The sequence below is a fragment of the Geospiza fortis genome, unplaced genomic scaffold, assembly GCF_000277835.1.
Source record: "Geospiza fortis unplaced genomic scaffold, GeoFor_1.0 scaffold637, whole genome shotgun sequence".
In the NCBI taxonomy this organism is placed as follows: Eukaryota; Metazoa; Chordata; class Aves; order Passeriformes; family Thraupidae; genus Geospiza; species Geospiza fortis.
In genome coordinates this window covers 874,621-887,838 of record NW_005054515.1, presented here as the reverse complement: position 1 = coordinate 887,838, position 13,218 = coordinate 874,621, and the positions used below count along the sequence as shown (strand labels likewise).

General features: G+C 39.4%; 1 protein-coding gene across 3 annotated transcripts in view; it reads right to left on the bottom strand.

Annotated features, from left to right (window-relative positions):
- The window catches only part of RUFY2 (RUN and FYVE domain containing 2), a 24,708-nt gene extending 12,089 nt beyond the window's left edge, over positions 1 to 12,619 (bottom strand). The window contains exons 1-10 of one of the 3 annotated variants that reach the window (XM_031063587.1): positions 11,821 to 12,619; positions 11,218 to 11,335; positions 9,924 to 10,025; positions 8,711 to 8,834; positions 7,090 to 7,151; positions 6,497 to 6,562; positions 4,007 to 4,076; positions 2,707 to 2,808; positions 1,680 to 1,796; positions 369 to 536 (exon numbers count right to left, since the gene is read on the bottom strand). In XM_031063587.1, the coding sequence (XP_030919447.1) occupies positions 369 to 536; positions 1,680 to 1,796; positions 2,707 to 2,808; positions 4,007 to 4,076; positions 6,497 to 6,562; positions 7,090 to 7,151; positions 8,711 to 8,834; positions 9,924 to 10,025; positions 11,218 to 11,335; positions 11,821 to 11,950 (1,059 nt within the window). In that variant the 5' untranslated portion in view covers positions 11,951 to 12,619. The remainder of the gene's footprint in view (positions 1 to 368; positions 537 to 1,679; positions 1,797 to 2,706; positions 2,809 to 4,006; positions 4,077 to 6,496; positions 6,563 to 7,089; positions 7,152 to 8,710; positions 8,835 to 9,923; positions 10,026 to 11,217; positions 11,336 to 11,820) is intronic. The other 2 variants (XM_031063586.1, XM_005428970.2) reach the window with 2 other exon arrangements.
- Between the last annotated feature and the right edge of the window lie 599 nt (positions 12,620 to 13,218).

Here is a 13,218-nt window from a genome sequence, read left to right as displayed (position 1 = left end):
CTTTGGAAGGTCAGGGCTTCTCTTCAACTCCTCACTATGTGTCTACATTCTTCTGGCTTTTTATACAACACAGGCCAAAAAAAGTCTTTGTTACAGTACATTATTACTCTCTCTACTTCACATAGGATATTATTAGGCCATGATCTTATCCTCATGCTCCTTTCTTGCCTAAACTCAGTGACTGCCTTAAGAACTTCTTTGTATGAAACCATGTTTACATAGGTAATGTTCCAAAATGTCAAGCTGACCTAAGAAGCACAAGGAAACCAAAACTCCAGGAACAGCAGCATCCAACTGCCCAGAATGGTAATAATGCATTTGTCTCTCTGTGATCCTTCCAGCACTTTAACAGCACATTGTCCCTTTACCTGCAGCTTCTGGTACATTTCCACGTTAATTGCTTTAACTTCATCAAGCTGCTGCCGCAGGCCGATGAGGGTGTCCTGCTTCTCATGGATATCCTTCTCCAGCAGCTTCATGGCAAGCTCTATCTCATGTTTCATGCTAACTTGAACCACTAGCTCATTCTCCATATCCTATAAAACAACACAGCGCAACACAAAGGATTTAAATCGTTATGGAATTATTTATTTCTGGTTTGAAACTCTAACAGAGCTGCAGCACCACCTATTTTACCACTTCAGAAATTCTGCCCCTCTTTACCTTTGCAACTTATCCATAAATGTGACACTCATATACTAACTGGCCAATGGGGTTTTTTAACTTTTGGAGAAGACAACTCACATTATAAGAATGGTGTACTGTGAAAAATGCATATTTTATGATTGGCTTTCCACAAATATTAAAATTAATATTATGTGTGTTGTGTTAGAAAGTAATGCTGTATTAATTCTCTTAAGTAGTGTGTTAAATATAGTTTTAGGTTATAAAAAATGTTAAAATAGAAACTATGATATGTAGGATTCTTCTTTTCTAAAGAAAGGACTCGCACTGAGATAGCAGCCACAGGACACCCAAATCTTTCAGAGAAAAAGGATTTATTGCCCTCTTATCAGAAGAAATGAACTTCTTCCCACCTCGAAGGTGCTGTCAGGATTCAGAGGAAGAAGCTGAAGATGACCAGACAGAATCCTGTGTTTGAATGGAATTTATGCATCATGGATGAGGTGTATGAATATGCAACAGGCTGTTGCTTTTAAGAGTTAATCCTTTGTTAACAGGGGTCTTTTTGGGCTCCTGCTTTCCAGAAAAAGGTACCCAGATGTCCGTAACTCTTTGCCTCTATTGTCTCATATTGTTCTAATTCAAATTGTCCAAATTATTATTACTCTAATTGTATTACTATTTTTATAACCATTTTATTACTATTAAACTTTTAAAATTTTAAAAACAAGTGATTGGTGCTTTTCACATGTACAGAGTTGCCTAAGTATTAATTACAAAAGTAGAACTGAAGTATTTGTATTTTCACAGGAAAGATTTAGCATAGATAGAGAGCATACAGTATTGCTAAAAGCTTACCTAAAAATTTATCCAAGAAAAATGTGGTTCTTTTTTTGCTGTCCTTTCAGCAACATTACTACAGAAATATTGATGCTCTGTGGAAACTCCCTTTAGAGAAAAGGCTGCTGAAGTGAGTGCAAGGCAGCACTAAAGCCAAGAGAAGTTGGACTGCTGGGCCAGTGAGGGCTGTGCAGGGGCAGGGCAGGAGCACCCACCTGGCGCAGCTGAGCCTCCTCGCGGAGCTGCCGGCGCGCCTCGCTGTACATCTCATCCAGGCCCTGCCTCGAGTGCTTGTACGTCTGCAGCTCTGCCTCCACGTCCACCTTGGCTGCCTGCAAACACACACACAGCTCCTGTCTTCCCTCTTCATCAAACCTGCAGCTTGATGGCATGAATTTCATGTAGGCACACGGTTGGTGGTGACTGGGAGTGAGGCCCCATCCCCAAGGGTTACAGCTGTGAGGAGCAGGTGAGCAGCAATGAGCCATGGAGGGCCCAGGGTGCTGAGCAGCCAGGAATCCTAGCTTTTTCTTCCATCTCCCACCGAGGCTGAATAGCAACATTATCATCTACAGCCCTAAGCTTACTCTCCTCAACCTCTACCTATACACTATAATAACTGCAACCGTGTTCCTCACCCTAAACACAATCCAAGTCCTAAAGCTATCTACCCTAATGACTGCACGGACCAAAATTCTGTCACTAAGGGAACAGAGGGCATGAACATGAGGGTATAAAAGGTTGGGCTGAAGAACAAGAGGGCAGCCACTGGCAGCCTTCTGAAAGTGTGTGTGATATTCTGTGCGTTGTGTCCGTCTCAACTGCAACAATTCAATGCTTGTGGGGAATGTGAAGAAAAACTTACAAACACATCCTCCAAGCACAGGGCAAAGATGGAAAGAGCTGTTTCTGCTCTGTGGCCATTGGCTTGGTAATGAGAGCTGAGTAAAACCAGCAAAACATCCATACTGCAATACTGTCCTCCTCTGGTGCAGTACTGTCCTCCTTCGGTGTCACTTGAATACACTACCCATGCATACAGTTGTAAAACAATCTCATGTCCTAGAACTTTAATTTACTTATGCCATTTAGAAAGCTCCATAGATTTAATAAGCCCTTTCCCTTATAAAAGTTGTTTCACATTTGGACAAGTTAAGCTGACTTGAAGTTGAGATGTACAAACTTTTAAACAAAAATTAAACATGTTATGTTACAATATTAAAAGTGGTAAAACTAACATACCTCTAGATGATGCTGTGTCTTCATTAAAATCAGAGTATTTTCACTCCTTAATTGATGGTTTTCTTCCTGAAGTTTAATTATATTGTTTTTTGCTATTGCTAACTGAAAAGAAACAAATAATAAAAAAACCGAAAAGCACTGTGACCACTTTTGTGAGTAGAAATAAAAGATAAAATGTTCTGATTAATGCAAGACCAAGACATCTGCTCTACTCTCCCTGCCTGCCAAACAGAGGATTAGCTGTTTTTAAAGAAAGCATGAAGCTCCTGGTTTTCATAATGAGTCACTTTCACTACACAGCAGCAGTGTGTTCAGGATACTTCACTGTTTCATGTCTGGTGAAGAACATGCTTTCTTTTCATTGCTCCATTATGACTTAAAGACCCTCAATTCTCTTTCCTCATCCTCACCTTCTGCTTTCCACTTGGCTTCAAGTTCATCCAGTTCTCATTTTCTTTTTTGGGCATTTTAATATGTCATATGGAACAGCGTACATAAGAAAGCCTCCCCCATATGAACAACAAACATATTTACAAAAGATGACATTTCATAACTGGGCCCTACAGTACACGGCTTAATGTCAGAATTGTAAGCCAAAGGATCAAAGTAGGTGGACAGTTGGGCTGAAAGCTTTTAAAGGAACCAGAATACTCTGAGAATTAACACTCAGAAAAGATGCTCTCACTCTGTCTGGATCCATTACTCCCAGAGTGAGCTAGCTGTCCCTTCAGCAGTTGAATTTAGAGTTTCCAATTTTCCCCTTCATTAACTAAAATGGTGTGCTCTCTCTTATAAAGCTAAAAATATTGGAAACTAGTCAAGCATCAAAGATAACCAGAAATATAGGCTATAAACACAAACCAGAACCAGACAAGTCTGAAAGTTATGTATAAGCATCCAGTAACCAAGCAAGAAGCAAGTCTTTGGCTAAAGCTGAGGACTGGAACAGAAATTGCTTGGTGAACTACTTTCTGTCTCTTTGTAGCAACTGGTGTCATCCATTCCAGACTAGTCACCTGCACAAATCAGACTGACAGCTGGCACGGAGAAAGGATTCTCTTCTCATTTTGTCCAAAGCTGGAAATTGCAATGTTCTACAGAACTGATGTACTGATGCTAGGGGCTGCCTGGCAAGCTGACTTCAAGTCCCTGCAGCTGCTGCCCCTCTCCTTTAAGCCAAAATACAAATATCTGAATATATTATACAGAGCTTCCATAGCTTAAAATAATGGAAGTATATTTAGAAAAACAGTCTTTCAGAGAAAACAATATGCTACACATTACTAAAATAAAAAAATACCTCTTCAATCAGTTTAGTGTTTGATTTCTCCAGTGAGTCAACTCTTGCATGTAGACTGCTAACTGTGCTACTGAAAGGGAAAAAGAAACAATGGTTTTCAAGATTACATCAAAACTCATTCAACCAAGCTCAGAAGCTTTAATGCAAGGTACAGTGATTAATGGTTAAGAGCTGTGAGGTCTGTTCCTATTACTGGAACTTTTCCTAAATATAAGAAAATGACTCTCCTTTGTTGAACATTTATATGCTTCTTTCCAAATCCCATGTCACCCCTGTCACTTAAACTCCTGCTTGGCCAGAACTTCCCATGCACTCTCCTTTATCCTCACAACCATATTGCAGACAAAAGATAAATGAGTTCTCCTCTATAGAACAAAACCATTCTCCAGATTCTCTTCCTCCAAAATATATTTCTTTTATAAAATCATTTGTTTCTCTGCATTTTTTGAGATTTGTCCTCAGGCTCCAGATTCTCTTCCTCCAAAATATATTTCTTTTATAAAATCATTTGTTTCTCTGCATTTTTTGAGATTTGTCCTCAGGCTCCAGATTCTCTTCCTCTTCTTGAGCTCATGTAGGAGTCTCACCAGAGTTTTATTGCTTTTTTGAGATTTGTCCTCAGGCTCCATATTCTCTTACTCCAAAATATATTTCTTATAATGTAGACTGCTAACTGTGCTACTGAAAGGGAAAAAGAAACAATGGTTTTCAAGATTACATCAAAACTCATTCAACCAAGCTCAGAAGCTTTAATGCAAGGTACAGTGATTAATGGTTAAGAGCTGTGAGGTCTGTTCCTATTACTGGAACTTTTCCTAAATATAAGAAAATGACTCTCCTTTGTTGAACATTTATATGCTTCTTTCCAAATCCCATGTCACCCCTGTCACTTAAACTCCTGCTTGGCCAGAACTTCCCATGCACTCTCCTTTATCCTCACAACCATATTGCAGACAAAAGATAAATGAGTTCTCCTCTATAGAACAAAACCATTCTCCAGATTCTCTTCCTCCAAAATATATTTCTTTTATAAAATCATTTGTTTCTCTGCATTTTTTGAGATTTGTCCTCAGGCTCCAGATTCTCTTCCTCCAAAATATATTTCTTTTATAAAATCATTTGTTTCTCTGCATTTTTTGAGATTTGTCCTCAGGCTATCTCTTTCTTGATGCTTCTTGAGCTCATGTAGGAGTCTCACCAGAGTTTTATTGCCTTTTATTACTCTGTTGCTTTTTATAGTATCAAACTACATCCAGGCCTTTTCCATAACCTGATTGCCTATTTCTGCAGGAAGCACCTTTTTTTTTAGGCTGCACTTCACACACAGGGAAACAGAAAACCTATTCTGTAACACCATTTCCTTTTTCACATATTTCTCTGTGGTGTCCTCAGTAGCTGCCAGTTCATTTGGAAGAGCAGGGCAGAGAGATTAATGCACTTTAGGGTGTCTAAACACAAACAATTGAACTGAAATAAAATAGGAGAGTTGCTGAATCACTGATCTGACAGGAAATTCTGTGCATAAACCAGAGTACAAGAGCACACAGAAGCTCACCTGGATAATGGCACAAACACCACTGCTCTTAATTGTGATAGCTCCTTTCTCCTCCTTGACTTTCATTTTGCTCATATTTGATGTGCTCAGCTTTTCTGTGCTGTTGAAGGTTTCTGCTCAGTGACACCATTTCAAAGCAGAATATCCTTATTTCAACAAGAGCCTTACAGTAACCAATGATCCAGACTACCAGCATTAAAAATTTAAGAAGATTATTACATTTCAAAAAGGATCTAGATCAGCTGTGCTAGAGATTCTACAGAAGTTCTTTCTGGCTTTGTTGTTTGCTTTGGTTTGTTGGGTTTTTTTAGCTTTTTAGCCCCTCAGACTTTAATTTTGTACAATAATTCTCAGAGAATTTAAATCACTGTTCTTCTATTTGCATAATAACAAGCACAGTGGTGGACTAGGTTTGTTTCACCAGGCAAACCAAGAGGAAAATGCTGCTTTCCTGAAAATTATTTCAACAGGAACCTCAGCCTACCACATATAAGTAGCTTCTAGCAAGCAGTGAGTTTATTCAGCTTCAGTCCTAGGCATTAAAGACACAAAACCAAATATTCTGCAAGGCAAAGAAATAAAATCATATGGATTCACCAGAACACTCCAAACCACTTCTGGCAAACTGTTACATGGAACACAGTTAGAATCCAGACCAAGCCTTTCATTCCTGTGATGTTTTGAATCATGAGGACCTTGACAGCTCTGGCCTGTTGGTTTTGTGTTTCTTTGAAGAATAAAGGTTTTGACAGTGCAAAAGCATGAAAACTGGCACTGAGCTCTCCAGGAGAGTGTCTTTTCCTACTTCACTAAATCTTCAGTCTAAACACAGAGAATTTGCAGCTCTTTCTCTGAAGTTCTCTCACAAAGCTGTGGTACAAAAGGCATTTGCCTGATAGCCTGGCCTGACACCCATACTTCAAAGTAATACTTACTTCAGTTGCCTGTTTAGTTCCTCAACATAATTCTTTTGGTCCAATATTGCAGCAATCTGTACATTTCTAAAGCAAGCACAAAATCAAATTAACAAAATTATGTACCGAACTATGGACAGAAAATAAACATATGAAAATGTCCATCTCAATTGTGTTTTTAAAAAGAAAGGAAGCAACTTCATCTCATACTCATGAAGGTAACAACAGACATGTTGTATCAGTGAGACACAAAAAAATCCAATGCTTTAACTGCAAACAATTTCTCTACATGAAACAGAACAGTGTGAGAAGGATAAGGATGTTTATTTACTCTGCCATAACTCTGGTTCTTTGAAAGCCTGACTAAATCCCAAGCTGAGGCCTCCAGGGTCTGCAGGTTCCTTTTCACTGGCACCTGGCAAGCCTCCCCTGCTTGGAGGCTGGAGCAAATATTCCTCCAGCTAACCAGTAACACAGAACAACACACTGAGGCACTCTTCTCAGGATCAGAACATTTCATTCTTAGGGAACCTGACTTATTTCTAAAAGAACAGGCCCCAACCAAGAAATCACTTGTTAACATAGAAAAGATGAGGTGTTTTGTGAGGACATACCTTTCTTTACCCCCAATGTCATCATCACTCTTCAAATACACAGAGAAATCGATCACCCCAACCTAGGGGAGAGCAAAGGTACAGTTCCATATCATACAAATAAGGGCTGCTGATATTTAGAGCCTTGTATTTATGCAACTGATAAAACCTCAGTTACAGCATTTTTAAGGTTCATCCAGTTTCAGCCAGAAGCTGAAAAACCTGTACTACAACATTTAAAACAAGATTTTACTAAGTTTAATTTTTACTTGGTTTATACAGTGCTCTCCTGTCAGGATCTTGTTTGTTCTTTCCACGTCTTTTCTAAAAAGTCTCTTCACAAAAAACTTTTTGAAAACATGTTTTTCTGATTAAAGCAAAATACCATCTCTAATAAAAAAGGTAAATTGTTCTATCTATAAAAGTTACTTTATTTCAATTCACTAGGGCTGCATAAACACATTTCACCACTGAGTAGCATTTTGTCAACATACCAAAACAATGCTCCTGGTTGTGACTTCCATCAAGGTTCAGAAATTTACCTTTCTGCTCTATAAAACCTGCAGCTTCTGGCTTCTCTGAGAAGGTGCCTTCTTTATACTACTCTTCACAAATTATTCTGGACATGTTACAAATGTCAAATTGGGACACACTGCAATCAGAATCTCATCTGCCACTACTATCCCCTCAAACTGAGTCTCCTCTCTCATGCAGGAAGGCCACCCAGTGATAACAGAGCTGTAGCTAGCAACAGATTTTGTGGTCTATAATACACATATTTAATTCTCAACACTAAGAGCAAGTTGATAAGTTTTCTGTAATTACAGGCCTGTCAAAGTTATATCTTCTTTTACACAGGATCAGTGCCTGAAACTAACATTACACAGTAACTAGAACAAACAACTGAGGACAGTTTAACCACAGGATTCAAAAGCACACACACACAATTAGCTGTAACTTCTCTTTCCTAGAGGAGCTGGTTTTTCATCAAATATATTAATACAGTAATAACCACTGAAGCTACTATGATTTTTTTCCACAAAGAAGCTGAAAAAAACCAGTCAGGGCTGAACACAGTCTACATTTATTTACAAATACCTGTGCATCTGCCTTGAAATAGAATCTGTTAATATTTTCTTGGAAGAGATCAGGGTTAAAAGTCAAAGCCCATTCAAAGCAGGAAGAATTCCAAGTCCTGCTTTGCAGAATCAAAGTAGTCACTCTCTTAAGAGGTCAAAAGAGAGTTTGTTTCAGGACCCTGTATCATTCCTGTGATGTTCCAGAACAGCAATAAATGAACCAAGCAGGGTAAACTGATCATGGAACTATACTTGTCCCACAGAAGAAAAGGCTGGGTCACACAGGTCAGATGGAAAGAACTCTGCTTTGCTACAGCTGCTCCCATTTGAGGACAAAGCACAAAGCTTCACCCTTGCACTCTGAACATTATCTGCATTCAAAGACCCCACTGATAGTGAGGTTAAGGCAACCGCCCCAGAGGCCCAGGAGCTGGATCATCACACCCTGAGCAGTCTCAGGTGGGATTTCTAACAAGTCAGCACCTCAATGTAACAAAATGTACAAAAAAGTACAGAAAACTCTCATGGACTGTGTGTACATTCCTTTACCTGGCTGGACTTACTTGTGAATCCAGGTCTTCTCCCTTCACACACAGGTTGGCATCGATCACGTTCAGCCCAACTAAGAGCCCAACAATCACTGCTCCTTCCTCCTCCATCATCAGTGCATGATACTCATAAAACTCACTGTGTGAAGGAGAAAATTGCAGCTTACTGGTATATTCATTCTATAGACATCCAATAAATTAATCAGAAGTGACATACATATCTAAATTTTCTCTTATTGGAGCCTTACTACAGCATCCATAAAGATGAACTGGCCCTGCCCATGCTTTCACCTCATAAATATTTAAAAATTCAAAGTGCATGTTTTTTCTCAGAGGCTATTAAAAACAAGGATACTGCCTTAGGCTCCAGATGGCTGGGACACAGTGAGGAGGGTGACAAGATTTACTTTGACTTTAAAAGAAAACAAACAAATAAACAAACAAAAAAAACCCAAAACCCAGAAAAGGCTCTTCCCTACACTTTCTATTAGCCAATGTTGAAGAGGATACTGCAAGAAATGGATGTTTGGCCACACTGAGTCAGACAACTCTCATGTTGTTAAGAAGCACTGCAAGCAATGCAAAGGAAGAATGGGAAAAGAATTACCTTTTGTGGAAAAAAAAAAGCCTGGAATTTAGTGAGTATATGCTTGAAATTCAAGGACGTAAAGAAGAGATGATATGGATAAAAGAGAAACTTAAAGGGCTGAAATGCTAAAAAGGTTTTTTAAGTATTGTCATAGTTTTGTACCAAAATCACTACAAACATAAATACTTCACTGAACGAGGGAATATCAGCACTTTCTTCTCCTTGTACTTTTTAAATAAAATTTTAGATTCTATGTAACAAACTGTCTTTTCACTGGAAAAATCCATAGCTGCTGAACACCAACGACATCCTGACACACCAGTGTTATCTAGGCACAAAGTCAGTCTTAAAAATATGTACAGCTTATAAAACTGAAATGAAGAAGCATCCTTCTCCATTGTGCTTGAATGACTGCATCAGACAGGAGAAGTTATACCAGAAGAGAGCAATGCCAGTGTCAGAACTGTGAAAGCAAAGCTCAAAGCAAGAGCCCTCCTTCCAATGGCAGCTCAGTGGAAACCACACACATGGTAAGGGTGAAGTCACCTCCTCCCCAGCGCACAGTAGGGGAATGCAGGATTATTTTTTAGGAGACCAAACCTCTGAAAATAAACTGCAAACAGACTGCAGGGTGTTTACCTGAGGAGGTCTCTCTGAATGATTAAACAGCGAAGATAATCGGCCATTTTCTTCTGCATCAGTGCCAAGCGCAGCCAGGCCCGGGCGCGGCCCAGCGGAGTCCTGAAACAAAGGCCATGAGGACAAACAGCCCCAAATTAACAATATATTGATTAAATCATGCTTATCAGTTTACTGGTGGAGCAACTGGTGTTTCTGAAGGCGTATTTTAAGCTATTAGTTGAGCATCACCATGTGGAAAGCCATAATGCTTAGGCTTTGACTCCCAAGCTTTGGGGTAACAGAAAGATTTTCAACCACTCAGCTGAGCTTGGGAGCAGACCCAGGAAAAACAGGAGTACAGAGCCTGATAATCTTGAAAGTCCTGTTTTCTGCTGAAGTAATATGCTTGCAACAGTTGAGACTCCTTTCTGCAATTTGTTTGTTGAGAGTTGAGGGGAATTGCAAGAAAATGAACCAAATGCCCATCACCAGCCACCATGGCAGCTTCCCTTCCCAGTCCTGCTCTGGCTCTACGCAATCCTTACTCAATCCTACCTTTAATTGTGTGCAACTTCAGTGCTATCTTGGGAAGACAATGCCAAAAAAGATGAAAAGATGAAAAGTTACCTATGTAACTGGCAAACACTAATATCCAGCAAATTACACCTGGACCTTTAGAATTTCCTCTTCTAGTGCTTGCATACTTACAAGTAAAAGAAAAACCCCTCACAAGCTCTGTTAGGATAGGAAGAGAGTAACACACCTGGCAAAGGTTATTACTTCCTCTGGCTTGCCACAAGAGTAAATAATAATTTACATGCCTGTGTGCTTTAGATAAGGTCAAGCTATAAATTAGAACCCTTGTGCTGCCCCGCACCAGTCAGGGCAACTAAACCCTTTTGGAATTTCACGGAGGGACAATCAAAAAGCCAAATACAAAAGCAGAGTGCACTGGAATGGGAAGAGAATAAATTTACAACCGAGTAGGACTGTGCAGGCAAGAATCTCAAAAGCTGCCTAACTCCTTCCTCTTTGATATGTCACCTTTCCTCTCTGGTATGTCACCTTGTGGTTTGATAGAGCCTTTGCTGACTGCACTCACCAATGTTTGCTGCAGCTCTAGACTGCAGAGTGACTGACACACAACCTGCTCCTTTTTGCATTGTTATCCAGCTCCCATTCACCTGTGCCCTCCCCAACATCAGGTGCTACCTGTTCAAAGCCTTATTAATGCCAAATGAAATCCTGAGACACCTGCAGATTCTCAGTCAGGTCCTTTATTTTCCTGCTGCATTTTAACAATACTACTTACTTAAGGCCAGGCAAATCTCTGACACTTGCTGCTATTTCCTCAGCTTCTGGATATAATTTCTCCACAAGTTCCAGAGGACCCCAGATGGTTTTATTGTAACTGAGAAAGGATTTTCTTACTATGAAAAGAAAAATCAAGTAACTGAATTAATTTAAATTATTGCAGTAGCTTCCTTCATAATATCTGGTGTGTGCAAGGGTTAACTGCTGAGTCCAGAGTTCCAGATAACTCTTAACTGAGACACTGGTCAGCTCACCAGTATCCAAAGCCAACTTCCTTTACTGTGAATATAAAATTGATATGCTAGGAAAAAATAATATAAAAAGGATGTCCAGCTAAAAATATACACTACATACATACAAGCAGTTGGTAAACCCTGGACCACTTACAACAAATGCTGCACAGAATGACAAGTTGGTAAATGTGGAAGTATATGTGGTGAAGAATTAATAATTACACTATTCATTATAAAAGGTGACCATTTACATATTTTTTTCAATTCTTTATGTAACATTACACTTTTTAAAAATCTATTTCCAGAAGGAAAGGAAGAAAAATGGCATGTTTGGGATGAGAAATATGCAGCTAGACCAATTTCCACACCTTTCAGGCCATGCTTCAGGCAGTGCTCCATGACAACAAAGAACTGCTGCAAAGGTGGGTAGTCAGAATCCAGAGTGCGCCCGAAGCTCAAGGCTGATTCAATGAGTCCTTTGATACTCAGTTTAGCCATGTTTAATAAATTTGCTCTTTCTACAGCTGTAGGGTCCTTTACAGCTAAGACAACAGAGAAAAAAATGTTATGGTTCAAGTTTTAGGAGCGACACAAAGAAATAAAGTGCTTCACGTCCACCTTGTTAGAAGAAAAACTTACCTTAAGCTAATAAACCTAATAAACTCAGCAGAACAAATTCAGCAGGTGCTATCAACCACCCTGCCATAGAGAAGCATCCAACCCAAAGCACGTTCTCAGTGTTTAATGGGTGTAATGGGGAAAGCCCAGGCTGGGAATGTCAGTTCTCAGGCACCGTGTTGTCCCAGCAGCTCTCAGAAGCAGCCAAGTGACTGCAATTAACAGAGCACCTCTGCTGCATGGCTGCAACCAGTGCCCCTCCACGGTATCAACGCAGCCTTCCTGTTAATTTATGGATTTATTTGGTGTATCACAGCCTACCTACAGAAGCAGACATCACACTTTTTCTATAGAATCACTTTCCACTGTAGCTTTAACTGCACAGTGACACAAACACATGCCTTCCTTCTCAGGCTGTTCAGAGTCTCTGCCACCAAACCAGGAGCATTTTCTGGAAAATACTACACACTGAAAATTCAGTTTCTCACCTAGCCACAAAGTATTTTCTACACAGAAAATCTTAAGAATTAAAGGTTTTGCTTTAACTTGAGGTTTTTGGTAAACATTACGAAGTGTATACTGCAAAAACACATTTGAGGATTAAATCTTATCAGTAAAATATCCATAGCTTTTTACAATCATCTTAGTCTGACAGAATGGACAAGGTTCCTCTTCTTAGAAATCCTGCTACTGAGAACAGTGCTCAGGAAATTCTAAGGCTTATTTTCATTTATAATGAAGTAATTCAAACATTCAGGCCAGACCTTATTTTTCTCAGAGACAAAACAAGCCTCTGTTTATTTATTATCATCAAAGAAACCTGGAAAGAAACAAAAGAGTTGATGATTTACTGCTTAATTAAATCCAAGAAGTAAAGTAAAAAACCAAACTTCTTAAAAGACATTGAGACACAGATGTCAAAATATCTAGTAAGACTCATGACTGAGAAAAAAAAAAGTGAGCCTGTTCCTTTGCAAATCTGAGTATTGGTATTTGATACAGACTGTATCTGTCTGCATGTCAGAAAGCACAAAGAACCCAAATCATCATAACAGATGGCATTTTCTCAGTTCCTCAACAGCAGTGAAATTACTTGTCTCATTTCCTGCAGACTTCAGGTACTTAGGGATTGGATATTAGAAACCCTG